Source organism: Lontra canadensis, unplaced genomic scaffold (assembly GCF_010015895.1).
Source record: "Lontra canadensis isolate GAN:19392208 unplaced genomic scaffold, GSC_riverotter_1.0 scaffold106, whole genome shotgun sequence".
In the NCBI taxonomy this organism is placed as follows: Eukaryota; Metazoa; Chordata; class Mammalia; order Carnivora; family Mustelidae; genus Lontra; species Lontra canadensis.
Window position 1 is genome coordinate 6,857,998 of NW_022631100.1, and position 27,806 is coordinate 6,885,803.

Below are 27,806 nucleotides of genomic sequence, written 5' to 3' on the forward strand. Positions count from 1 at the left end.
AAAGATTTTGAACGCAGATTAATAAGGAAAGTGGTAACACCTTTAGAAGCACAGGAAGGAAATGAGGTTTTTTGGAGAGATGATGAGTTTGGATTTGGACGCTCTGAATTGACTGCTGAGGTGAGGATTTATTTAAGGGAGATAAGCACCTTGCCCGTGGATTTGCGCTGTATCACATGAAGGAAGGCATCATTGACCTAAAAAAATTAAAAAAAAAAAATGTGGTCACACTTGCATATTTCAACAAATAGTGGCTGGTAGTTTGAGTCTTAAAATAGCTCAAATATTAAGACTGTCACCAATGAACTATATATAGCTGACAATGCAATACTAACTAAATAATTAATCACCACAAACTCAAGGGGAAAAAATAATTTTTAAGAATAACCCAACCTTGGGACGCCTGGGTGGCTCAGTTGGTTAAGCAGCTGCCTTCGGCTCAGGTCATGATCCCAGCGTCCTGGGATCGAGTCCCACATCGGGCTCCTTGCTCTGCAGGGAGCCTGCTTCTCCCTCTGCCTCTGCCTGCCATTCTGTCTGCCTGTGCTCGCTCTCTCTCTCTCTCTCTCTCTCTCATAAAAAAAAAAAAATTTTTTAAAAAAAAAAAAAAAAAAAGAATAACCCAACCTTGGAATTTTTCTGTCTCAAGTATGGCTTTCAATGTTGTCAGATAAATGATACCAGGTAAAAAGTCCTCAGGGCTGTCCATACTCTATGGTAATACTTCTGTGTGTTCTAGTTTTTGAAAGAATACAGCCCCTGACAGAAGAATCAATAGTTTAATATTATGCAATTTTTTTAAAAGATTTATTTATTTATTTATTTGACAGAGAGAGATCACAACTAGACAGAGAGGCAGGCAGAGAGAGAGAGAGGGAAGCAGGCTCCCTGCTGAGCAGAGAGCCCGATGCGGGACTCGATCCCAGGAACCTGAGATCATGACCCGAGCCGAACGCAGCGGCTTAACCCACTGAGCCACCCAGGCGCCCCTAATATTATGCAATTTTTATCTTTTTATTAAAATTGTCCTGTTTCCAGTGCAACCAAAATTGCAATCTATCTCAAATCCTATTTTTCTAGAAGTACAAGGTTATAAAAACATAAATAAAGAAGCAGCCACAGTAATCAAGACAGTGTGATACCGGTGAAAGAACAGATAAACAGATCAATAGAACAGATTAGAGCCCAAAAACAGACCCAACCAAATACAGGCAACTGATCCTTAACAAAAGAGCAAAGGGAATTCAATGGAGAAAGGACAGCCTTTTCAAGAAATGGTGCTAGAACTTACTAAACATCCATACGCATAAGAAATCAATCAAGACGCTCTCCCTAAATCTTTCACAAAAATTAACTCAAAATGAATCTTACACCTATATGTAAAAGGCAAAACTATAAAAGTTTCAGAAGAAAACAGGAAAAAAAAATCCACATCACCTTGGATCTGGCAGTGAGAACCAAAGCATGATCCATAAAAGAAAAAAACTGGTAAGTTGAATCATAAAATTATAAACTCTGCTCTGCAAAAAACCCTCAGGAGAATGAGAAGACAAGCCACAGTCTGGGAGAAAAATCTTTGTAAAATGCATGCCTCATAAAGAACTTGTATCTAAAATATACAAAGAAGTCTTAAAACTCAACAATAAGGGACGTCTGGGTGGCTCAGTCAGTTAAGCATCTGCCTTCAGCTCAGGTCATGATCCCAGGGTCCTGGGATTGAGTCCCACATTGGGCTCCCTGATCAGTGGGGAGCCTGCTTCTCTCTCTCTCTCTGTGTCTGTTGCTCTGCCTACTTGTGCTCTCTCTCTGTCAAATAAACAAACAAAATCTTAAAAAAACAAACAAACAAACAAAACTTAACAATAAGATGGGGTGCCTGGCTGACTCAGTCAGTGGAATGTGTAACTCTTGATCTTGGGTTTGTCCTAAGTTCAAGCCCCACCTTGAGTGTGGAGATGACTTAAAAATAAAATCTTGATTTTTGAAAAACTCAATAATAAGAAAACAAACAACTCAATTAAAAAGCAGCAAAAAATCTGAACAGACACCTCATCCATAAAGACAGACAGATGGCCAAAAAGCACATGAAAAGATGTTCAATGTCATCTGTCATTAGAACAATGCACTCAGAAACGAGATACGCCCACACAGAAATGAGATACGCCCCCTGTTTAGCCTATCAGAACAGCTAAAATCCAGAACCCTGACAACAGCAGATGCTGGCAAGGATCTAGAACAACAGGAACTTTTGATTCATTGCTGATGGGAATACAAAATGGTACAACCACTTTGGAGGACAATTTGGTAGTTTCTCACAAGGCTAAACATATTCTTACCATGTGATTCAGCAATCACATTCCTAGGAAATAAACTGAAAACTTAGGTCCACACAAACGTTTATAGCACCTTTATCCACAATGGTCAATGCTCGGAAGCAACCAAGATGTCCTTCAGTACGTGAATGAGTAAACAAACTGTGGTACATCCGAGCAAAGGAATATTATTCTGTGATAAGAAGAAATGAGCGATCAAGCCATGAAAAAACATGGGACAATCTTTTTTTTTTTTTTTAACATGGGACAATCTTAAGTGCAGTGTTAAGTAAAAAAGACAGTCGGAAAAGGATACATACTATATGATTCCAACTATATGACATTCTAGAAAGGCCACAACTCTACAGACAGTAGGAAGATCAGTGGCTGTCAGGGGTTGGGATGAGGAGCAGGGGTGAAGATGTGGAGACCTGGGGATTCTTTAGAGCAGTAAATCTATTCTGTATGATACTGTAATGATGGACACATGGCATTACACATTTGTTTTGGCAAAACCTACGGAACTGTACAGCACAAAGAGTGAGCTCTATGTAAACGGACTTCAGTTAATAATAATGTATAAATATTGGTTTATCAACTGTAGCAAATGTACCACAAATGCAAGATGTCAACACCAGTGGAGGGGCACCTGGGTGGCTCAATTGGTTAAGCATCTGCCTTTGGCTCAGGTCATGATCTCAGGATCCTGGGATGGAGACCCGCATCAGGCTCCCTGCTCAGTGGGGAGCCTCTTCTCCGTCTCCCTCTCCCTCTGAGCTCTCTCTCTGCCTCTCTCTCCCTCTCTCAAATAAATAAATAAATAAAATCTTAAAAAAAAAAAAAAAGATGTTAACTAGGGAAACTGGATGGTGGGAGAAGGAATATATGAGAATGTTCTACATTTTCTGTTGGATTTTTCTATAAACCTAGAAGTTCTGAAAAAGCACAGTCTCTTAATATTTAAAAAATAATAAATGCAAAAAATTAAAATGGAAAAATGCGAAGAATGGAGGAAAATATGTGTCATTATTTACATATAATAATTTACATAGAAAAACCAACCAAAGCAATGGACAAGCAAATAAGAGAGATCAGCAAGATTGTAAGGGACGAGATCAGCTAACAAAAATTACTGACATCTCTCTGTATCAAAATAATCAACTAGGAAATATAACAGAAATAAAATAAAAATAAAAATAAAATTGTCTTCTCAAAGGCAACAGAAACAGTAAAGTACTATAATTAACATAACTAAGAATGATCCACAAGACTTTATGGAGAAAAACTTTAAAATCTACTTAAAAACATGAAGGATCTGAATAAATGGTAATATAACACTGTTTAGGAAATAAGACAACTTAACATTATAAAAATATCAATACCTCCCCAAATTAATCTAAAAAGCCAATGCAGGGGCGCCTGGGTGGCTCAGTGGGTTAAGCGTGTGCCTTTGGCTCAGGTCATGATCCCAGGGTCCTGGGATGGAGCCCCACATTGGGCTCCCTGCTTGGCAGGGTGCCTGCTTCTTCCTCTCCCCTCCCCTTCCCCTGCTTGTGTGCTCTCTCTTTCTCGCTATTTCTCTTTCTCTCAAATAAATAATTTTTTTTAAAAAAAACCTCAAAATTTACCTAAAAGGATAAAGATTCACAAAAAACTAAATCAAATTTTAAAAACTAAGGTGGAAGAGTGACACTTCCAGATATTAAAACATACTTCAAAGCTATAAAGATAAAAAACAGTATGATATTATTATAGGAACAGAAATCTGAACTGAAGAAATAGAAGAGAAAGCAGAGTGTATCTGGGAACTTGAAGGTAGCACCACAAATCAATGGAGAAACAATGAACTATTTGGTCCAGGATAACTAGATCACTACAAGGGGAAAAATAAAACTTGGTTACCTAATTTATATCTAATACAGAGGTAACTTAAGATGGATTAAATCCTTAAGTGTAAAATACAAGTATAATGTTAGTGGAGAGGAGCACCTGGGTGGCTCATTCAGTTAAGCAGCCAACTCTTGATTTCAGCTCAGGTCATAAACAGGGTCCTGGGATCGAGCCCCGCATCAGTGTCCATGCTCAGTTGAGCGTCTGCTTGAGATTTTCTCTCTCCCTCTCCCTCTGCCCCTCCCCCTGCTCATGAGCGCTCTCTCTCTTTCAAATAAATCTTTAAAAATAGAAAAAAAGTTAGTAGAAAAAATTGAGAAGATCACTGTGGCCCAGATATGAAAAAGAACTTTTTAAACATGTCCCAAAGAGCAGTAATCCACAAGGCAAAATATCAATGTGTTTGATTACATTAAATCGAGACACGGGTGATAGAGAAATGACAAATTCGGAAGGACAGACTTTTCCAAAGTCTCAAACTAACGTCCAGAACCTTGCTACTCACAGGGTGGTTCAAGGACCATAGGCTTCTGCACTATCTGGGAGCTTATTAGAAATCCACAATCTGGGGCGCCTAGGTGGCTCAGTGGGTTAAAGCCTCTGTCTTTGGCTCAGGACATGATCCCAGGGTCCTGGGATCAAGCCCCGCATAGGGCTCTCTGCTCAGCAGGGAGCCTGCTTCCTCCTCTCTCTCTGCCTACTTGTGATCTCTGTCTGTCAAATAAATAAAATCTTTAAAAAAAAAAAAAAAGCCTCTGCCTTCAGCTCAGGTCATGATCTAAGGGTCCTGGGATCGAGCCCCGCATTGGGCTCTCTGCTCAGCGGGAAGCCTGCTTCCCTTCCTCTCTCTCTGCCTGCCTCTTCGCCTACTGTGATCTCTGTCTATCAAATAAATAAATAAAATCTTAAAAAAAAAAAAAAGAAAGAAAGAAAGAAAGAAATCCACAATCTTGGGGCACCTGGGTGGCTCAGTGGGTTAAGCCTCTGCCTTCAGCTCAGGTCATGATCTCAGGGCCCTGGAATCGAGCCCCCGCACTGGGCTCTCTGCTTGGCGAGGACCCTGCTTCCCCCTGTCTCTCTTCCTGCCTCTCTGCCTACTTGTGATCTTTCTCTGTCAAATAAATAAATAAAATCTTTAACCAAAAAAAAAAAAAAAAAAAAGGAATGCACAATCCTGAACCCCCTTCCACCTTCAATGAATCATAAGCTGCATCTTAACAAGATCCCCAGGTCTCCATACACACATTAAAATCTGCAAATGACAGATTACACAAGGAACTTTTGCAAATTAGTAAGAAAGAGGCAGGAAGCCCCCCCCCACCCCATAGAAAACTGCATGAAGGCTTTAAATTGCTAAACTTGAATGTTTACCAAATCTATAACGAGATGCTTACATTGATTAGAAATCAGGGAAATGCAAATTAAAATAATAACATGCCACTTAATGCCTATTGGTTTGGCAAAAATCAGAAAGTAGGACAATGCTATGTAGCAACAGGGTGGTGAAAAAAGAATTGGCACATACCCTGGCACTGCTGGCAGGGGGCATAAACTGATCAAGTCATCCTGGAGAGCACTTTGCTGTCAAATTAAGTATGCATACATCCTGTGACCCAACAACCCTACCCCCGGGAAAATACTCCCAAAGCAAATTTGCACAAGTCCCAACTGTGAGACTGCGACGCTAGTGCCGATTACGGTGGTAGGGAATCAGGTCAACCCCAGCGTGCATCACTGGGAAGCAGAGGTGTAAACCACGGCAGGGGCACACCACGGCCCCCCTGGCAGCAGTGGGAAGCAATGAACTGGAAACAGCACCAGCAACAGAGGTGAGTCTCAAAAAGACAGCACTGAGTGAGAAATGAAGAAATAGAATAAGGTCTACAGCACAACCCTCTGCTGTTATTTATTTGTGTAACTTGAAAATAAACGAGCATACAAAAAAATTATATGTTTTACAAGGACATATAAATCCAAGGACATGTACCAACACACTACAGAGAGTGAGTCTGAGGAGAGGAGAAAGAGGGGAGGATGGTAGTGGGCAGCAAGGATAAAGGGAATAAGGAAATACGGACATCCATAAATACACTAACGAAGAAACAAAAGATGGTCCAACAATGCAAATGTGCGCTGAAATAAGAAATATGAATAACCAGCCCTTCCCCCTTGAAATCCTTCCCCCAAAGCATAGAAAAAAGTAATTAAATAAAAATAAGCAGAGAAACCCATCGATCAGTCAAACAAATCAATTCTCTGCAGCACAAAAACATCTGCCTTGCAGGTCTTTGTGCCTTAAGGAGACCTTTCCAGTCCATGCAAATTTAGACCTACTCAAAGGAGGGGGAAGAGGTCTAAGACACGATTTTTGAAATACACATCCCTGCCCTGTCGATCACCATCACTCCCCTCACTCCGAGGCACAGCTCAGGTGACTCACAGCTGCATCTCTTCCTGTCAGTTCAAAGCCCCTTGTTTCCAGAGATCTGTCACAGCCCTACGACAGAAAATACTCGGGAAAGCAATCATGATTCGAGAGAGTGATACTTCTTGTACTTGGCATCCTAGAGAAATGAGGAATCTCCTAATAAGTAAATCTTGACATAAAAAGAAAGTTGTCCCTTTCAATGTTAGAGCTCCTTTTTAATCATTTTGCATATAAATATTTATAAAAATGCAGCACACATTTACCTCACTTCTCTGAAAGATAACATTGGGGGAAAGCCTAAGTTTTTTTTCCTGGGTGGCTCAGTCGGTTAAAGCCTCTGCCTTTGGCTCAAGTCATGATCCCAGGATCCTGGGATTGAGCCCCACATCCCATCGGGCTCTCTGCTCGGCAGGAGGCCTGCTTTTCCCCTCTCTCTCTGCCTGCTGTGGTCTCTGTCAAATGAATGGATGAAATCTTTGGGGGAAAAAAAAAAAAAGAACTGAATGTTTAGTAAGTGTGATAAGGCTCTGAGTGAGAAACTAAGAAGGGAAGTGCAGGGCCTGAGACCAGAGTTTTTGACAGCTAATTCAGATGCCTGGGGACATTTTCCTCCTTCTGCATTCTCCCCCGAGAGGGAGGCTGCTCCATGCCCATCCCCCAGAGAGACCCACAGGCTGTTCCCAGAACCCTCCCCACCGAGGGTGAAGCCATAATTAAATTTGTCTCTGGGGATATGCAACCCGGAATCTGGGGGCAGGGTGAGGATATTGCTTTTGTTTTGGGTTCTGCTGCTGGAATTTTTAATTAGCTTATCAAGCAGGGCTAATCAGAGTAAGCTATAGCTCCCGAAATACATGATGCTGACTCATGGCTCCTTAGAAACCATCCCTTCCCCCCCATCATAACCCTGTCCTGAGAGCTTCCCGACAAAACAAATTCCTTAAGTCTTAGTTTTTATTGACGGGCATACAGAATGTACCCCATGAAAGCTGATGAATAAAATGAACTCGTGAATGAATGAATGAATATACCCGAACTCAGTGGGCTTGTTTTTAAAGGGAAAAATGTTTAGTTAGTGATACACAGTCCCGGTTGAATTATACTTATCATGTCATTGCTCTGATTACAAGTTGATATGAATCTTCTTTGAGAAGTCAGTCAATGCATTTTACCAAAAAAGAGACACAGCTGACAAATAAGCATATGAAAAGATATTCGAGATTATTATTCAAGAGAGAAATGCAAATTAAACCCACAATCTGATACCACCAGATACCTACTGGAAGGGCTAAAATGAAGGAAAACGACCTGACAGTATGAAATTCTGGCCAACAATTCTGTTGGTGGGGATGAAAAATAAAACCACCACCCTGAAACTCACTTGGTAGTTCATTAAACGTTAAATGTAGCAAAACGTTAAATAGTAGCAAATCATTACAAACAAAACCCCCAGCGTACAAAAAGATAATGCATGCTGGAGCACCAGTGTCTCACCCAGAATATGCCAAGAAATAGAAAACCCAGATGCTACATGTGGGCTTTGGTAGGAATGCAGTAACAGTGGCCGTGTCTTCAAAACCTGGGTGGTAGAGACGGCATCGGAAACACTTGTAGCAAGGCAAGAAGAGAGAGCAGCGGACAGAGTCAAGGGTGCCTCTTCCTGAGAAGCATCGATAACTGGCATTTGTATGATTCTGCATAGATCTCCTTTAAACTGACGTTCTTGGGGCGCCTGGGTGGCTCAGTGGTCATGATCTCAGGGTCCTGCATCAGGCTCTCTGCTCAGCAGGGAGCCTGCTAACCCCCCCCCCCCACCGCCTGCCTCTCTGCCTACTTGTGATCTCTGTCTGTCAAATAAATAAAGAAAATCTTTAAAAAAAAATAAAATAAAATAAACTGACGTTCTTATCTAATGATGTTAACTAGGGGCCATTGGAGACTGGGGGGAATAAACCTGCTCTGTAAATAAAGCCAACTATATGTCTATGCAAATTTATTAGAAGTTAAACATATGGTTAGCACATGATGCAGAAATCCCAGTCCTAAAATTAAAAAAAAAAAAAGTCTGTAGAGCACTTGAATGTGAATGTTTATACAAGGTTTGTATGTAATCACCAAAAACTAAAAATAATCAAATTATTAATTGATAAATGAAAAAACAAGTTGTGGAACACCCACACAATGAAACACTCTTCAGCAGTTAAAAAAAAAAAAAAAGAACAAATTACTGACATATGCAAAACCATGGGTGGGGCGCCTGGGTGGCTCAGTCGGTGAGGCGTCTGCCTTCAGCTCAGGTCATGATCCTGGGGTCCTCAGATCGAGCCCCATGTTGGGCTCCCTGCTCAGCAAGTCTGTTTCTCCCTCGCCCTCTCCTCCCCTCATGCTTGCTCTCTTTCTCTCTCTCTAATAAATAAAAATTTTAAGATTTTATTTATTTATTTGACAGAGAAAAACAAGAGAGAGAAGGGAACGAGATAGGGAACAAAAGCAGGAGGAGGAGAGGGAGAAGCAGAATTCCCACCAAGCAGGGAGCCCGATGGGGGCTCAATCCCAGGACCCTGGGATCATGACCTGAGCAGAAGGCAGATGCATAAGACTGAGCTATCCAGGAGCCCCTCTAATAAATAAAATATTGGGGGGAAAAAAAAAACATGGGTAAGCCTCAGAAGAATTACGCAAGGTTTGAAAGAAGCTAGACCGAAAAGACCACCTCGTGTATGAGTCCATTTATATGACAGTCTGGAAAAGGTGAAACTTTGAGGAGAGAAAACAGACCAGTGGTTGCCAGGGGCTGTGGGCTAGGAAACAGGGATTGGTGACAAGGGGCACAAGGGCCCCTTTCAGAGTGATGGAAACGTTCTATATCTTGATTGCAGTGGGGTGGTTACATGACTTTATGTGTCTGTCAAAGCTTGGAGTGAATTTTACTAAATATAGATGACAGCTCAATAAGCCTAACTTTTAAAAAAAAGTCAAGTCACATATTATAAAACCCAAATATAAAGATATCTTCAAAACTAAGTGTCAGCCTGGGTTCCTTAGAAAATAAAGCCTAGTCAAAGTATACACCGTAGAGACACCTGGGTGGCTCAGTATGTTAAGCATTCGACTCTTTTTTTAAAAATTTTTTTTTTTAAAGATTTTTATTTATTGATTTGACAGACAGAGATCACAAGTAGACAGAGAGGCAGGCAGAGAGAGAGAGGGAAGCAGGCTCCCCGCTGAGCAGAGAGCCCGATGCGGGACTCGATCCCAGGACCCTGAGATCATGACCTGAGCCGAAGGCAGCGGCTTAACCCACTGAGCCACCCAGGCGCCCCAAGCATTCGACTCTTAATTCCAGCTCAAGTCATGATGTCAGGGTTGTGGGATCAAGCCTCAGGTCGGGCTCTGTGCTTAGCAGGGACTCTCCTTGGGATTCTCTCTCTCCCTTTCTCTTTCTTTCTCAAACAAATAAATCTTGGTGGTGGGGTGGGGGGGAAGTACGCCTTAAGGCTTCACTGCAATCCGAGGGAGGCAAGGGTGAGGGAAAAGGTGAAGAGAATCAAGGAAGGAGGTGTGTGTTACTGATCCAGAACCAGACACGGTGCCGGGGGACGTGTCCAGAGAGGCCATATAGAGCCCGCTGCGTGTCGACATACTCCATCAGGAGGAGCAAAGACAGCAATTTGTCTTGTCTTTCATTTGTCAAATCCTTCTTCCTTGGGGTAAACTCCCCACCAACTTCCTGGTTGCATTACCCAGACCCCAGCATCCAATTTCTGGGGAAGCCAGCGAGTGCTTTAACAGGTCCTTGGGCTCAGAACTGTTCACCAGGGCCACAGCAGCTCCCACCAGGAAGAGCACAGTGGAGGCCCTACCGAGAATCAGCCGTCCCACCAGGGAGAGCATGAGACCACAAGTATTAGGAGATGGGACCTAGGGACAGGGTCTGACTGTATGATGGCAGGGAGCAGTGGTGTGAGCCATCACTAGAGAAAGCTGACAAGGGGCCAGGGCCTGGGGCGTATGTCACTGGCAGATATGGAGAGCCCCATGAACTCGATCTAGAGGAGTGAACACAAATTAGTACATTCTCTAAACTTAGACAGTAATTTAATTTTTTTAAGATTATTTATTCATTTATTTATTTATTGGACAGAGAGAGATCACAAGTAGGCAGAGCAGCAGGCAGAGAGAAAGGGGGAAGCAGGCTCCCTGCTGAGCAGAGAGCCCCATGCAGGGCTCAATCCCAGGTCCCTGGGATCATGACCTGAGCCGAAGGCAGAGGCTTAACACACTGAGCCACCCAGGTGCCCCAGACAGTAATTTAATTTTTAAGAATATTCCACAGATATACCCAGGAAACTTCAAGTAAACAATTTCTCTCTATCAAATTTATTCATGTGGTGACCTCAACTGACTTTTATATGACAATCAAATTCAGATCTCTGAGGTGTAAGTCCTATGTCTGGATGAGACGTGTGCGAGCATCTCTCTACAGAAAGCAGACTTGGCGCCTCTGCATAAGGCCATACCCTGGACAGATCAGGGGGCTCGTGCATGGCCCGTCCATCAGGGCACAGATACTACACTTCAGCATATAATAAATTCGAATTAAAATTCAAAATCTAAAGACTGTCTCTCTAATCCTGCCCATGAAATGTCCACGCAAATGTGTTATAGTTCACGGGACATGAAAAAGCTCAACTCTATATTTAGAACAGCCCAGTATGTTCCTTTACACCATATAGTAAGTGTCTGCTATGTGCTTTTACATGTGTTATCTTATTTAATCTTCACAACGACCTTAGTAGGCAGAGTACATAACCGCCCCAGCTACAGATGAGAAAACTCAAGCATACAGACGTGAGCAATTTGCCCATAGCCAGGTAAGTGGTAGGGCCAGGATCTGCACGCAGGAGGTCTGAACTGAGAGCCTTCTACTCTCAGTCAGTCATTTGACACACACACGAGTACCTGCCGGGAGCTGGAGACAAGGAGATGCATGGCCCCTGCTCACATGAAGTTTATGGTCTATGGGAATGACAGGCACTGAACTATCACAGGCAGACAAAGAAAACGCACAGAATGCTTCGGGAGCTCATATCTCATGCTATCAGACAGGCTAGGGAACAAAGTATGTAGTCATTAACATCAACTATCAAGGTCAAATCTATAAGCCCATATGTTCAGGAGAAAAGAAAGCTAGGAAGCACTGGTATCCGTGGTTATTGTATGTATAATTTGTGTATATATATGCACAGTCATTTTCAGAGTCCAGGCAGGTTCCGATAAATAATTTTTTCTCATAGTTAACAAATTTACATGAAAAATATTAACCGGGTTGAGTGAAATTAACTATATACATTCACTTAATCATCTTCACTTAAAAAAAAAAATATATATATATATATATATATATATATATATATATATAATCTGTTTGTGCCTGGGAAAGTTCAAGACTCCTGGCAGTTTGAACTGTAAGACAGCTCTTTCATATAGATAATTCTCTGATGGATGGACAAACTTCATACTCGAGAAGGTTTCTAAGAAGCAACTTCCTGGCTTATTTGAGGGGAGAGTCCAACATAGACGTAAGGAGCTCAATTCTGGTGTCAGAACAATCTGGACTGGATTCCAGCTCTGCCACTTACTACATAATACCAGGTAGTCTTGATTTCTTCTTCTGTAAAATGTGATAAAAAACGGTTCAGGGGCACCTGGGTGGCTCAGTGGGTTAAAGCCTCTGCCTTCGGCTCAAGTCATGATCCCAGGGTCCTAGGATCAAGCCCTGCATGGGGCTCTCTGCTCAGCAGGGAGCCTGCTTCCCTTCCTCTCTCTCTGCCTGCCTCTCTGCCTACTTGTGATCTCTGTCAAATAAATAAATAAAAATCTTAAAAAAAAAAAAACAAACGGTTCATAGCTCAAGGGAACATTATGAAGATGAAAAGAGAAAACGCATGTCAAGTGCTTAGCACCATTCTTGACCTACAGCACGCACCTAAGGCATGAGAACTGCCACTTCTATTCCTAGTCCTTCAAATAGCTGACATACGGGAAAAAGAGAGAGAGAGAAGAAATTGTAAATGGAGGGGGTGTGAATGAGATGAAATGGTTAGAGAGAATGGCCCCATCAGAGGGCCCAGGGATAGCAGGAAGGTCAGCAGAATGGGAAGAATCAGATTAACCCCGTCTGCAGAGCCCACATTGGAAAGGAGCAGAACAAATGGAAGCTGACAGGAGGTTAGTAATTAGATAGTTCATTCATGTTTAAGAGAAGAGAGAACTTTAGTGTGAGTGATTAAAGTAATAATTCAGGGATGCCTGGGGGGCTCAGTCAGTTAAGCGTCTGCCTTCAGCTCAGGTCATAATCCCAGAGTCCTGGAATCGAGTCCCGCATCAGGCTCCCTGCTCAGTGGGGAGCCTGCTACTCCCTCTGCTTGTGCTCTCTCTCTCTCTCTGACAAATAAAAAAATAAATTTTTTTAGAAAATAAATAAAAAATTTAAAAATAAACAAAACAATAATCCCAATCTGGCTTTCTCTCCTGTCTGAGCAGCACCTGGGACAGGTCAGTGGGGAGAAGAGGCGGTTCAGACTAGCCAGTGTTGCACGCCTGTCCTAATTGTCCTCATCCTCTATCAACAGGTGTACGTGAGCCGTGGGTAACGCAAATCGCAGCTCGCAAGACACATGATAAAAGCCACAAGACGGAATGGGACTCAGAAATTCTTGAAACTGGTGGTCTTTACGTTTTTAAGCCGCAAAACCTCTTCACAAAAGAAAAAGATGAATGCAAAGGTAATAATGTGCAGCTACTCAGACCCCCGCTGTGGAGGGGGTCCCAGAGCCTAGGCTGCTCAGGTCTCCCCCCACCTGCCCACATCCTGGCTGGGGCCTCCCTGTAGGGAAACATGGAGATGGCAGGTCAGAAAAGACAGGAGACTTTCACCAGGCTGCAACAGGAGAAGGCAGAGCCGGAAGTAGTCGGGAGTATCCGACCAGTTTTCTGAAGGCCAGACAGGTTCTCTTTTTACCACCCGATGCAACCCTCCGGACTGACATATGAAAAAGAAGAGGAAGAAAGTAAACCATGTTTGAGAAGAATATCCCCCATTGTGGGGAAAAACATCAAAATGTAAGGCTGGTGGCAACAAAGTATGGCTTTGACAGGGGCGGGGGGGGGGGGGCAGTAATCTGCAAATGAACAAAATGTCCCCCCATCGATGCTGATGGGAGTCACCAAAACATGTTTTTAAACATTAACACAAATTAAACCAAAAAAAGAAAAAGAAAAGGACTTCACAGTGAATGCCTAACAGATTGACATTTACAACTATATTGCATATGCATGCACACAATTACACTTTGGAGGAAGTTTAAGCCGCATTGATGGGACTGAGGGGGAATGAAAAAAGGGAGAGAATAGCCCACAAAATTAACCACAGTGACTAATGGATGAATTACAGTCCTAGGATGCAAAGCGTAATTTAGTGTTTTGTTCACAGAACTTCAGCTTAGATCATCTGGTTGGACTTGAAAGTGTCTGTTTTCTAAAATCAAAGGTCAAGTTAAATGCTTCCTTCTTAGACTGTGTGTTACAGAGTTCACAGTTCATATAAACGCCAGTAAATGATTTTCTAAAGTACCATCACTTCCCTCTGCTTAAGAATCAAGTGACGCAGGGAGAGCTCCTCCCTGGCCTGGGCAAATTCAGCCTCCCAAGTGGCTCCCTAGGCCTGAGGCGACCCCCATGCGACCCAGAAGACCTGGTGAAATCCCATCCCCTGGCGGCCTGTGAGACCCCATTATTCTGCACTGCCTTTGTACCTTTTCATTCCATAAAAGGAGGATTTATGGAAGCCAGAGAGAAACTATCCAGTCGTTTGACACCGATTATGTCCTGGCGTTTGGCCACATCACCTCCTTCAAGAGTATCTCACCTCCTCCAGCTTAAAAACTGCTCCGATGTGTGGCTGGATGCGCCCTTGCTGGCAATACTGAAGAGCCGAGGACAGGGTTCTGGAGAAGACGGGAAAGCTCTGCTCTTTGTATCGGCCCCAGTACAGCCCCATGGCTGAGATATTCTTTAAGAGCAGAAGGTTGGCTGGCACAGAAGCAATGTTTCCTCCAGCAAAACCCACCACCACGATCCTGCCCTCCCACGCCAGGCTGGGGGAAGAAAGGACAAGGAAAAGAAATTATTAAAAAAAAAAAAAAAAAGTAACACATAAATATTCACACTTGCTGGAATGGCTACTATAAAAAACAACCACCACAATAGAACATAACAAGTGTTAGTGAGGATATGGAGAAACTGGAACCCTCATGTACTCTTCGTGGGGCTGTATAATGGTGCAACTGGAAAACAGTATGGAGGTTTCTTAGAAAATTAAAACTAGAACTACCGTATAATCCGGCAATGCCATTCTGGGTCTATAGCCAAAATCCCTGAAAACAGGGTCTTGGAGAGAGAGCGGCACTCCTGCGTTCACAGAAGCCCTATCTACTGTAGCCAAGAACGAGAAGGAACCCAAATGGCCATCAACCGACAGACGGATAAACAAAACGTGTTCTCTACATACAAAAGAATATTGTTCATTAAACAGGAAGGAAGTGCTGTCACATGCTATGACGTGGATGAACCTTGAGGACATTACGCTAAATGAAATAAGCGAGTCACAAAAGGACAAATACTGTATGATTCTACCTACATGAAATATCTAAAGTAGTCAGATTCATAGAAACAGAAAGTAAAATGGCGCTTACCAGGGGTTGGGTGAAGGGAGAAACAGGAATTGATGTTTAATGGGTTTAATGGGTTTAATTTTAGATTTGCCAGGTGAAAAAGTGATGGACATCTATACCAGAGCAATGTAAATATACTTTACGCTACGGAACTACATACTTAAAGATGGTTAATGTAAAAAGTGGTTAATATTGCAAATTTGACATTATGTATTTTTTCAACCACAATAAAATGTGTAGAATGAGAAAAAGCAACCTACATTAACTCACAGAGATAAAAAGCAGATGTTAGGGGAGGTGGGGGAGGAGAGGGCCAGTTACTATTTAACAGGTAATAGAGTCTTTGCTGGGGATGGGGACACAACATTGTGAGCGTACTTAATGCCCCTGAATTTTATACTTACAAATGTTTAAAATGGTAAGTATTAAGTTACATATATTTTTACCTAACTTTTTTAAATCTTTTTTTTTAAAGATTTCATTTATTTATTTGATAGAGAGATCACAAGTAGGCAGAGAAACGGGAAGAGAGAGAGAGGGAAGCAGGCTCCCTGCCAAGCAGAGAGCCAAATTTTGGGGCTTGATCCCAGGACCCTGAGATCATGACCTGAACTGAAGACAGACGCTTAACCCACTGAGCCACCCAGGCGCCCTTTATCATAACTTAAAAAAAAAAAAAAGCAACATGCATTAAACCCCCAGCTGAGAATTCCTCTTGACCTGACAAACAGGCAGGGGTGAAGCATCCTGTAACACCTCGGATTCTTCCGTAGGAAAACATAAAAACAAGCTATAAGCGGGGCACTGGGGGTGGGGGGGTGGGGGTCAGTAAGTTAAGAATTTGCCTTTGGCTCAGGTCATGATCCCAGGGTCCTAGGATCCAGCCCCGCATCAGGCTCCCTGCTCAGTGGGGAGTCTGCTTCTCCCTCTCCCTCTGCCTGCTGCTCCCCCTGATTGTGCTCTAGCAAATAAATAAATAAATAAAATCTTTTTTAAAAATTTGTAAACATCTTTATATAGAATATGTGTATCTCTGTTTGGCTTTTGCTTTTTGCTTTTCTTCTTTAGAGGGAAATGAGAAGCACTTGTGATAATTGGTTACCCATTACCCAAAAGGCAAGAGGGGCATGAGAGTTAGCAGCTCTCTGTCCTGGCTCTCCATGGAGTCAACATCCTCCTTCCTTGGCTTCCCTGAGCACAGTACCACCCAGCACAGTGCAGGTATGCTCAGGGGCCAAAGAAGCAACTGGGACCCTTGGGTGGGTATGCTGTTCTGTCCGCTTCTGTTTCTTCAGCTCTAAACTGAGATAAACCAAAAAATTGTACTTGCCAGGATGACAGGAGAAATAAAACCAGTATTAATGGAACACTCCAGAGTCCCTGGTTAAAAACAGAGTGAGAACCGGTGTGAATACAACATTCCCACTAAAACTCGCTGGCTGCTTCTGAAACCAGTAAGATCAAAAGAGTCTGTGCTTTGGTGCCTGGTGAACTAGGGACCTGCCACCCCAGGTCATTCTAATATCTGAATGATGATCCAAAGAATTACCCACACTACGTATATAAAGTAATTAATCGGGGCCAGCATAACTGAATTTAACACATGCATAATTTCTAAACCATTCAATATTGCCAACTAAAGAGTCTGCAGTCATTTTCTGGATATTTTCCAGTTGGATATCTTGTTTTTCTATATTTTAGCATTTCCTGATTTTCCCTCTGCTTCTATTCCTTTTCACACTCCCACTCAGCTGTTCTCGTTGATGCCGAAACCTACAGGAAAAGTGAGCAGCAAAAATGTAAGGCCAGAAGGAAGACAGGTCTGGAAAGGTTTCAGCAGATCCCCAGGTCCAGCCCCCTTCTAGAAAGACCACCACACGCACCTGCGGAGAGCCTCCAGGAAGACATCTCCTCCCACAGTGTCGATGGCCACATTCACCCCCGCACTGCCCACCAGCTTCCTCACTGCCTCCTTCAGGCTGCCCTGACTATAGTTCACAGTGGACTGTGCGCCCTTCTGCATTGCCAGCTTGCACTTCTCGTCACTTCCGGTTGCAGCTATCACCTGCACAGAGAACGCAAAGTTTCTGATGATCCAGAATATGTATAAGAGGGGCTCACCCTACCCACCCAGCATCCCATCAAAGGGTACCAACCAAGGAAACCAATGTGACCTTGCCGCCCTCACATCAGCCTCAACCCCACACATCAGGGCCGACACTCAGCACCAGCACACTAACCCCCCACACCGGCCGGCCATGGGATCCACATTTCCAGGAATCCTGAAACCCCAATGAGTCTAGCTAGAAGATGACTCAGGAGACACTCAGAAAGTCTTCTCCAAATAGGGCTGAAACCGTCATTTCCTGAGCACTTACTGTGAGTGAAGTCGTGAAGATACCCAAGCTTTGAGTCAAGATAGCAAAGTACAGCAGTGTGAATGTGGGGGGTATGAGGGTTGCAGAAGTGCAAACGAGAGGTAGCCAGTCTAGATCATGATCTCGAAAAGCTTCTCGGAGGGTAAAACATGACTCAGTAGGAAGATGCTGACGTTGGAAGGACCTGAGTTCAAATCATGACTGCTACTAACGAGCGGTGTTACCTAAGACAAATGACTTAGTAAGAACTAATACTTACATATTACTATGTGCCAGCTTCTCTTCTAAATGCTTTACATATATTCATAACTCACTTAATCCTCCTAATAGCCCAATGATACACACACTGTGAGCATCCCCACTTTAGAGATGAAAAAACTGAAGCAAAAGAAGTTAAGTAACTTGCTCAAGGTCACAAAGCTAATGGGAGGCAGAAGTGGGATCAAGCCCAGGTTGTCCATCTCCAGAGTTCATGCTTTTAACCTCTACGATGCCCACCAGCTTTCCTAAGCTTCAGTTACCTCATCCATAAAAGAAAATTTGTTTTAAAAGTCAAATGGAATACTGTGCATAGGGCCCTTGGAAAACAAAACGTTAGATACATTGAATCGATTGTTACACATACACCATCATTTATTCTATTTAAACCTCATAAGAACATTACAGGGGAAGTATAATGACACCCATTCTATAGATGGAGACACAGACCTAGAGGTTAAGTAATTAACTCAGTCTTAGCATGGTAGCGGATGGTACAACCATTCAAACCCCGGCCTGCTGCTTGACTCCAAAGCCCATGCATTTCCACTCCATCAACCTGGAAGAAAACCACCTTACCACCTGGCAAAGATGGCCATGGGCCATACTGTGAGGAAGTCTGGGGTTTGGGTCTCCAGAAATGCTTCCAACTTGTAAGCACTGCCTACAGGTACCCTACCCCTGGATAGCACACACTAACCAGGGCAGTTTGGCCCCAAGGTGACATTCAGAATTTGCATCCAAACACACAAGATCATCAGTGCCCTTAGAAGACTTCAAACTCACCCATAACTATTTGAACCTGAGAGCTACCCTCAAGTACCTTCACACAGCGCCACAGAGGGGCAGACACCAGCCTAGGGTCAGGGAGTTGACGCCAATCTCTATTCTCACAAGGGTGCCAGAGAGACCAGCCACAAGCCCCTGTCTCCCCTGGTGCCTCACTTTCTTCATCTGTGAAGTAGGGATAATAAACACTTTACCCCCCTCCAGCGGTTTGTTAGCAGCAGGGGTAAGATGATTGGTGTGGAGTCACTTTGAAAGCAATATGAAATGCTGTAAATGGAGGTTGTTCTCAAAATAACCTGTTCCAAGTAGGTGGCATGATGACATTTTAAAGTTGTTTTTATTATTTTGTTGTTATTTGCTTTTGCTGAGAACCATTATGGCTACTGAAGAATATAGAGCTTGAATTAACTTTAGTATCTGAGTTGAAGTGAATTTTTCTCTCTACTTAACCTACTATCACTAATCAAAACAAATAGTGCAATTTTATCTTCCTAGAAATGGTAAACAATCAGTGGTTCTAGACAAGGAGGCTAATTTTGGTCTCCCCACTGAGAGGTGCTAAGAGCCTGACTTTGACATGAAACGTGTTCATATTCCATGGAGAGCCTCCTGGTAGCTAAGACTGCTTTCAGAACTCACATGTCCTTCCCAAAGAGAAGTGATGACAGCAAGGAGAGACGCCACCTGAAGAAATTCCAGAACAATCCAATTATCTCCAAACCTGGGTATCTCAGCGCCTTCTGGATATCCCAACTGCATGCACCCTAGAAACCTCACACTTAATGCTTCCAAAACTGAGCTCACCATTCCCTCCTGTCTTCTCAGCTGCAATAAATGGCAAATCCACAAGTTAACCTAGTTTGCTCCTTCCCACTCAATGTCTAATAATAACAGGTTCCCTTTTTAAGAGATTCTTACCACCATGCCATGCCCTCTAGCAGGCGTACTGCACATGTAATTTCAATATTCCCACAACGACCCCATATGAGGAAAGCTTTATTTTACCCGTGAGGAAACTGAAGCAATTAAGCTGGGGGCAGTGTTGGAATCTGAACCTAGGTCAGAGTCATTTCAAAGTCCTTGTTCCTTCAACTGGATGAGGATCAAACTCTATTTTCTTCTACTCTAGTCTCTCTCGATTCATCATTTCCGGTGCCTTGGTTCAACTATCACCACCGCCGGTTTGGATGGCTCCAAAAGGCTGCTCTACTTCCTCCAGACTGTCCCTGACTTTGCCCCATCCCGCATCCCCACTGCTACCAGAATGAACTTGGCAAAATGTAAATATGATCACGGTTCTTCCCAGTTTAAAGTTCTTAGTGGCTCCTGAGAGCTTCCAACAAGGATTCAAATTCTTCAGTGCCTCATGATCGTGTCTCTGACTACCTCCCTAAAGTTATCTTCCACCATTCCCCCCCACCAAATCCTTTGCTCCACAGATGCTACTTGCCAACTCCCTGAATGCATCCTGGGATGCCCCATGTCTCTATCTTCTGACATGTCCTCCCCGAACTAAAATGGCCTTCACCTCCCTTCTTCCTCTATTCAACTGCGACCAGTCTTTCCGAAGTCACCTTAAATGCCTACGGTCTCCAAGAAACCCTCCTTATCTGACACCCACAGTTTCAGAGTGAGGCCCCTGCAGAGATTTGGGTCTTTCTTTCCTTTATTCTTTCATTTAGGAAATAGTTATTGAGTGCTTACTATGGTCTAGGCACCATGCCAGCTGCTGGGACTACAGTAATGAGCCAAACAGACACTGTCGCGGCCTTCGGGGGATTCCAGTCAAGCATGAGGGAGACAGTAATCCCATCATGACCCAAGGAAAGGATTAGCCACACACTGAGGTGTGTACCAGGAAAGAGAAGTACAGGATGTGAGGACACCGTCTACAAACAGCTGGGGGAGAGGGGTGGGAGGAGAGATTAACATCTCCTGAGGGACAAAGAATACTTCCCTAAAGAAGTGACATCTGTGTTTAGACCTGAAGTGCAGAGGGAGACAGTTCAGAAGAGTGTTACAGGTAGAAGGAACAGAATCTACAGAGGCCAAGAAGCAAGTCAGCTCTTGCCAGGTTCCGGTAACAGGATAGACAAGGGAGCTACTCCTATGTCCCCTTACCAGTCTGCAGGCAAATAGAAGGCCAGACCCTCCTCTGGCTGACTTTATATCCCCAGGGCCTTGCCCATGACATTAATGAGCGAACAAATGAACACATTCTATGTCTGAAAACTGGAGGTATGATTTTTTTTTTTTAAACAGAGACCCCAACATGCAAACACCTGAGCCTGAAGAACATTGGTTGCCACATCTATCACTGCCAGGCCTGTGGCTCCAGCTGCTGCCGTCACTAAAACAGTTTCTCTGCAGAGAAAGATGAACATTACTTCAGAAACCTTCCAAAATCATCCAATCATATGATTTCATGAACATTTAAAAGCAAGAAGAGAGAGGCGCCTGGGTGGCTCTGGGTTAAAGCTTCTGCCTTCAGCTCAGGTCATGATCCCGGGGTCCTGGGATGGAGCCCCACATCGGGCTCTCTGCTCAGCAGGGAGTCTGCTTCCCTTCCTCTCTCTCTGCCTGCCTCTCTGCCTACTGTGATCTCTCTGTGTCAAATAAATAAATAAATAATCTTTAAAAAAAAAGAAAGAAAGAAAAGAAATTCTGTCCTAAGATCACTGTCATACTAAACGCTGCTGAATTTTAGAAGGTGGTGATAGGGAATGGCCCCCGCTCACCTAAAGTCACCTCTCTGGAGCAATTCTGAGTCTCTCTGAAAAGGGCAAGAGGCATATATTTCAGGTAAAGTGGGGAAACTCCTGCATCTTTGAGTTTGAAATATCCCAGTTAGGCACACCCAACCATGCCTCACAGAAACAAATACCATAGGACTACATTAAAACCAGACTGAAACAAGTTTACATAAACCAGCTCTCTAAAGTGTAAGGTTTGGTGCTTCTGGGTGGCTCAGTTGGTTAAGCGTCTGCTTTTGGCTCAGGTCCTGATCCTGGAATCCCAGGATCCAGTCATAGGGCTCTCTGCTCAGCAGGGAGTCAGTTTCTCCCTCTGACCCTCCCTCCTCTCATGCTTTCTCTCTCTCTCACTCTCACTCTCTCTCTCTCTCAAAGGAATAGATAAAATCTTTTTTTAAAAAAAGTGAGGTTTTCAGGGTGCCTCGATGGCTCAGTTGCTTAAGCGTCTGCCTTAAAGTTTCTGGGATTGAGCCCCATGCCGGGCTCCCTGCTCATCGGGGAGCCTGCTTCTCCCTCTCCCTCTGCCTGTCTCTCCCCCTGTTCAGGTTCATTCTTCCTCAGATAAATTAAATAAAGTATTTTTAAAAAAACAACAATAACAAAAAAAGAAAATGTAAGGTTTTCTAGGAGGTGATCTCCAAAGTGGCCCGATTTGAAACAGCTATTTCGCCAAATTCATATTGGCCAAGTTCACAGTCTATCATTCCATCTAAGACACTGGACCCCCATCTCAGGTCACTACCTTCCTTTGGCCTTTCCTCACACCAAATGAACAAGAACCAAAGGTTAGGGAAGGGAGAGGAAGGGGCAAGGTCTTACTGGGCACTTCTGATCTCAGAAAGAGACACTAGCCCTGGGTTGTCTATAGAGCCTCTCACCCTGGTCGAGTGCGTGCCCGATGCTCCAAGGCCAAAACAGCAGTGCCATAAGATACAGGCAGGGCAGCAGCTTCTCGGAGGGGGACCCTTTCTGGAATCTGCCACAGTGTCTGTGAAAAGAGGTTAACAGTCACTTAGGAATTAAGCACATGTACCTGCCCATAAAGGCTGCTCAGTAAACATTATGATTTGGTTGAGTGATTGATCTGTGAAGGAACCAAGCCTGTCAGGAGCTAAAACCCAAGAGAAGTCAAAACCAAGCAAGCTGTGATGGAATTCAAATCGAAGAATTGGATGGTTCTCCTGTCTGTTTTACCTCCATGAAGTTGTGGGGGGGGGGATGTGTACTCTTCACCACTAGGGGCCGCCATTCACGTCCTGTACACGCCTACCTCACCACCCAGGCTGGCCCCGTTCCCAGGACCACCTCTTTCACAAGCTTGATGTCGGGGAGAAACCTATTATAACTAGCTCATTGCCCCGGACCGGTTTTTCTACCAAAACTACCCATAGTCCAATCGGACAACCAGCCAGTTGTTCCAGGGGAAAAAAATGCCCTTCTTCATCTCGGTGTTCACACAAAGCTCTGTGCAAGGGTTGTCACTCAGATACAGAAAAGGGCTTTAGCATTTGAAAGAAAGAAGTACTTGGCTCAGAAACAAATACAAAGAAGGGGGGTAAAGAAGGGTAACAAGGAATGAGAGCTAGGTGGAGGTTAAAGGAAAGAAAAGAGGAAAAAAAGATCTCTAAGCAGACATATTGAGAGCTAGGGGGGGATACCTTTTGGTCAATGACGCATTCTTCAGCCATACCATTAAAGCCACTCACACCAATAACTCGATCTCCCTGAAGAGAAAATACCATTAAGGTCTTGTTCAAATACATCGCCTTGCCATTTACCGCTTTCCAAATTAATCAAAGAGAGAAAGAAAATCGTTCTTTCTGACCCCGTAAGTCGCAGGTTGGCCTTAATTATCTATTCAGAGTTAATGTTTAGTAAATAATTCAACCATCTTCTCAATACCCCCACGAGGGTGCCAAGACAATATGAGCACATTTTGGACAGGACGGATTGAGGAAAAAGTTGAAATAAATTAGAATCCCAGAATTTTTCTCACAAGAGGCTGAAACTTGAGAATGTTCTATCCTCTCGGTAACTAAAGACTGAGGTGTCGTCTTCTTTAGTAATAAAAGGTTTTACGAAGCCAGGAACTTCCACTGGCTTCCTTCCTCCAATTCAGAATTAGTTTCTTCCGCCTTCATCTGGGTTTCCCTCTGGTGTCCGCTGGCAAAGGCCAAGAGAAGCAAGACCCTTTGGCTACAAACAAGGTTAGCACATTTCTCATGGCTACACACACATCAATTCCCTAGATTTTACCTCACTCACCTCTTTCACTGTGCTAACATCGGTGCCTGTCTCCAGTACAGTCCCGGAAAACTCCATTCCTAAAACAAATTGTTTAAACACTAGGTTATCTATAAAGCCCAGCACCACAGAGATGAGAAAAGTCTGACCAACAGGCCATCCTATCCACTTTCTAGAGCTGAGAGGGCCTAAGTGCCCCCCCACCCCTCCACCATACCCCAACCCACCCCTCCCCACTCGGGGAAGAACATTGCACCCAAAGCACAGGAAAGTGAACGTAAGATTTCATGATCAGAACCTGAAAGGCGACAGCAGTCCCATTCTTACCAATTGACAAATGAAAATTTCAAGAATGGGAAAAAACACCGAGCATCACACAGGTACACGAGTACTTCTGATCCTGCTTCACTGGGCCCTTGGGGTCCTTACAGCACTCCAATTACAATGTTCACCATATGCATTGATCTGTTTCTGTGTCTCCTCTTGTGGACTAAGAGGCCCTCAAGGACATGAACTATATTTATTCATACAGTACTTGGCTCAATTTGGATGAACTGATGTTGTCTGTTCTTTCCTCTTCCACCTCCAAAATTTCTGAATTTAATGATCATACATTTGCCACTTGAGCTGCCAGAGGAGTAACTCAATTGATTCTGACATCCCCCGCCCCATCCAGCATGTCAGCAAATAATACAAACAGAGGGAAATGATTCCAAATGCTGAGACACAACCAAACACCCCAAGGCCAAAACAAAGCAACCATTTTGCAATCACTGTATCCTTAATAGTACATGTCTGTATAAAATATACACTCACTATATACACAATAAGCTACACTTCTTTCTCCTTAACTAAATTTCAACAACAAAAAGCAGTCATTTGTCCACATTTTCAGGATCTAAATGTAATCAGATTGGGCATAATTACAATCAGACAGTGACTGCTAGAAATGTATAAACTCTTTTTCTTTTTTCTGATCCTCTGATATTAGGTTTCTTTGGGAATGTGTTTGTGAGAACTGAGAGTTTTAGCTGCAAACAGATGTCTACGCTCCTTCAGTGAAAAATCAATATTGAGGCACTCACAAGGAATAAAGGGGAATGACGAGGGCCAATGAGGACTCCATGATATATAAAAATTCATTTGTTCCTTTATGCATTGTTAATGTCTTTCTTGAGCATCTACTACCAACCAGGTGCAATGTTAAGATGGGGGATAAAACTAGGGGCCACACAGTCAAGGGGCTCCCAATCTTGTGCTTCTCAGCAGGGGTGAGGCTGACTGACATATATGAAGCATCACAGCAGGGAGGCAAGCAGCGCCTAGAGTTACACCTGAGTAGCACACGGTTCTGAAAACTCTGTTGCTTCTTTCCCGAGCAGTCACTTGGCCCCTCCATACTCACCAGGTGTGAAGGGAAGTTGGGGCTTTTCCTGATACTGACCACGGCAGACCAAAATGTCAGCAAAATTAACTCCACAGAAATGGACATCAACTCTGACCTGCAAAGGAAACAGCGGCAGGAGGTGTCTGGGTGGCTCAGTCGGTTAGGCATCTGCCTTCAGCTTAGGTCATCATGGTCCTGGGGTCATTGGATGAAGCCCCGTGTTGGGATCCCTGTTCAGCGGGATCTTTAGGAAAAAAAGGCAGGTGGTGGGGGGGTGGAGGGGATAGCAGCAAAGCAGAATGGTGCATGGCTATGGAGACAAAGTTCATTCAGTTGCATCAAAATATTTCCTGAATGTCTGCTATAAGCCATGTACTGAATTAAGTGCCCGTGTGCAATCATGAGGCAAAATGCACAAAGTTCTTGCCTTTACAGAGCTAAGACTATGGTAGATATCTGATATCTGTCTACAGCCATCCCACCTGAATGTACTCCATCTAGTCTGATCTCAAAAGCTAAGCACAGTTGGGCCTGGTTAGTACTTGGATGGGAGAAGACAGACATCAGCCAAGTAATTGTGATAATTTATGTGTTAAATTACAACTCCTACACAAAATGTTAAAGAGAGAACTATTGTGCTGTGAAAATGCATAATAGGGTGATTTAACCTTTTGTTGAAGTCAGGAAAAACATTTGTGAGAAAGGAACACTTGAACTAAGAACAGCTAACACAACCAAACATGATGGCATGTGCAAAGGCCCTGTGATGGGAACAAAAGAAAAACCAGTGAGTGCAGAGCACAAAGAGGAGAAAGAGATGGGGCTACAGAGCAGGGACCACACTATCCAAGGATGTGTAGTCTTTACTGAGGCTCTGGGTCTTCACAGTAGGAACAGTGGGAAGCCATTAAAGGATTTTAAGCAGAAGGGTAACATGACCAGCTGTTCTGAGGATCAACAATCACCATGGAGGCCAATACTAGATCCCCAGCTTCTATGCTTCATGCCCATGCTAGAGCAGAGGCAGGCCTGCATCAGTGTAACCAGCACTTTTTCACTCCGTAAGCCAGTGGTTCTCAAAATCTGGTTCCCAAACCACCAGCTTCAGTGTCACCTGGGAACTTACTGAAACATTCAAATTCTTGGGCCTCACCCCGACCTAGGGAATCAGACACTCCGGGGACAGAGCCCAGCAATCTGTTTCAGCAAGCCCCAGGTGATGCTGACAGGCTGAGAACAGGACCGAGAAACAGGAGAAAATGAAGGCTGAGAAAATCACTGACATTTCTCATTCAGGACAGAGGAAGCCATGTTGGTGAGAAGACATTTCTAGGGACAAAATGCATCCATTCAACGATGTTTTGAGTGTCTGCCATGTGCCAGGCCCCATTCTAGAGTATGAGGAGTTGATGGCGAATAAACTCACAGAGACCCAACTCCCATGAGCTAATTCCTTAGGAGGCAGAGTCTGGGCGAAGAACAGAACAAAGGAGCCCGCCTTCAGGCTGCACACACCGCGCGCAAGATGCAGCAGTGGCTGACATGTATGGCACACGTAGGGCCTCAAGCCTCTCCACCTTAGATTCAAGGATGATTCAAGAATAAACATCTTTCAGCACATGAATCCCAGGAAGCAGACTGGCTGCCATCACACACTCATTCAAATAATCCACTTCGCAGCGGGGAACCCCCTAGTGAAGTTGACACGTCAGGACTGCAGCCACGAGATTTCTCTCACCAAGGGTCCCCAACGCTGAGGTTCACTGCATGCTTCACCTTGTCAGAGGTTCTCATTCTCCATTCGAGATGACATTGTGTCACCAGGGAGGTCACCAGGCAGGGCCAGAGTGATTTCCACGTTTCACTGGAAATGCCCACAATCCTAAACTAATCTCACCCCAAATCAGGGCACTGCACCAGAGGAGGGCACAAGGCCCGTACTCAGAACTATAGGACAGACGTTACCGGACTGGTCTGGGGGAGGAGGGAGGACAGATCATTAAATGCTGACACTGAAGAGGAAGCCATGGACGGGGTCCATTTCCGTGTATTAAACCAAGAACCCGCAAGGGGTTATGCAAAGTCGTGTGCAAAGCAGAACTGTCGGTTTCTAAGGCAACAGCTCTGGGGCCTTCTGCAAGAGGCCTACATCTGAGTTTGGGGGAGCAATCTTCCCTCAGCTCTGGTGGCCTTTTTGTGAACCCCGAAAGGGCCCTTCCGGCCCCGCAGGGAGTTGCGCTCCAGGCTCCCGGTCGCCCCCTAGCTGAGCACTTGGGAACTCCATGCAGGACCGAAGCCCGCGGCGGGTGTGCAGCGGCCGAGGGGAGAGTGAAAGGGAGCGTGGGGGGTTCCCGGGAATAGGCCCGTCACCACCCTACCTCGTGAGGCCTGACAGGGCGGGAGGCGACCTCCTCGATGGCCAAGGGCTGCTTCAGCTCGGCGCAGAGCGCGGCGCGGTAGTGGCGGCCGCAGCCCGGCCCCGCCCTCCTGTAACAGAGCAAGCGGCGAGTTACGGGGGGACCCCCGGCTACATTTTGGGGCTCAGGGGAGAGTCGGGCCCCCACCTGCAGAGCCACGCCCGAGACAGCCACGGGCCTCGAGCCACAGCCGCCATGGCCGGGAGTAGAGTGGC

At 44.3% G+C, this 27,806-nt stretch overlaps 1 protein-coding gene across 3 annotated transcripts; it reads right to left on the minus strand.

Moving 5' to 3' along the window:
- LOC116855750 (quinone oxidoreductase-like protein 2) lies at window positions 1–27,806 on the minus strand. Of its 3 annotated transcripts, none has more exons than XM_032838737.1 (10): window positions 27,739–27,806; window positions 27,553–27,661; window positions 25,193–25,289; window positions 23,809–23,867; window positions 23,202–23,267; window positions 22,422–22,531; window positions 21,073–21,154; window positions 17,249–17,430; window positions 14,561–14,789; window positions 1–197 (listed from the first exon to the last, which is right to left on the minus strand). In XM_032838737.1, the coding sequence occupies exons 1-10, from the start codon at window positions 27,786–27,788 to the stop codon at window positions 129–131; spliced, it is 1,053 nt and encodes a 350-aa protein (XP_032694628.1). In that variant the 5' UTR covers window positions 27,789–27,806; the 3' UTR covers window positions 1–128. The 3 variants fall into 3 exon arrangements, with proteins under 3 accessions (XP_032694628.1, XP_032694627.1, XP_032694629.1); XM_032838736.1 differs by having other exon boundaries at window positions 21,067–21,154; XM_032838738.1 differs by lacking the exon at window positions 23,202–23,267 and having other exon boundaries at window positions 21,067–21,154.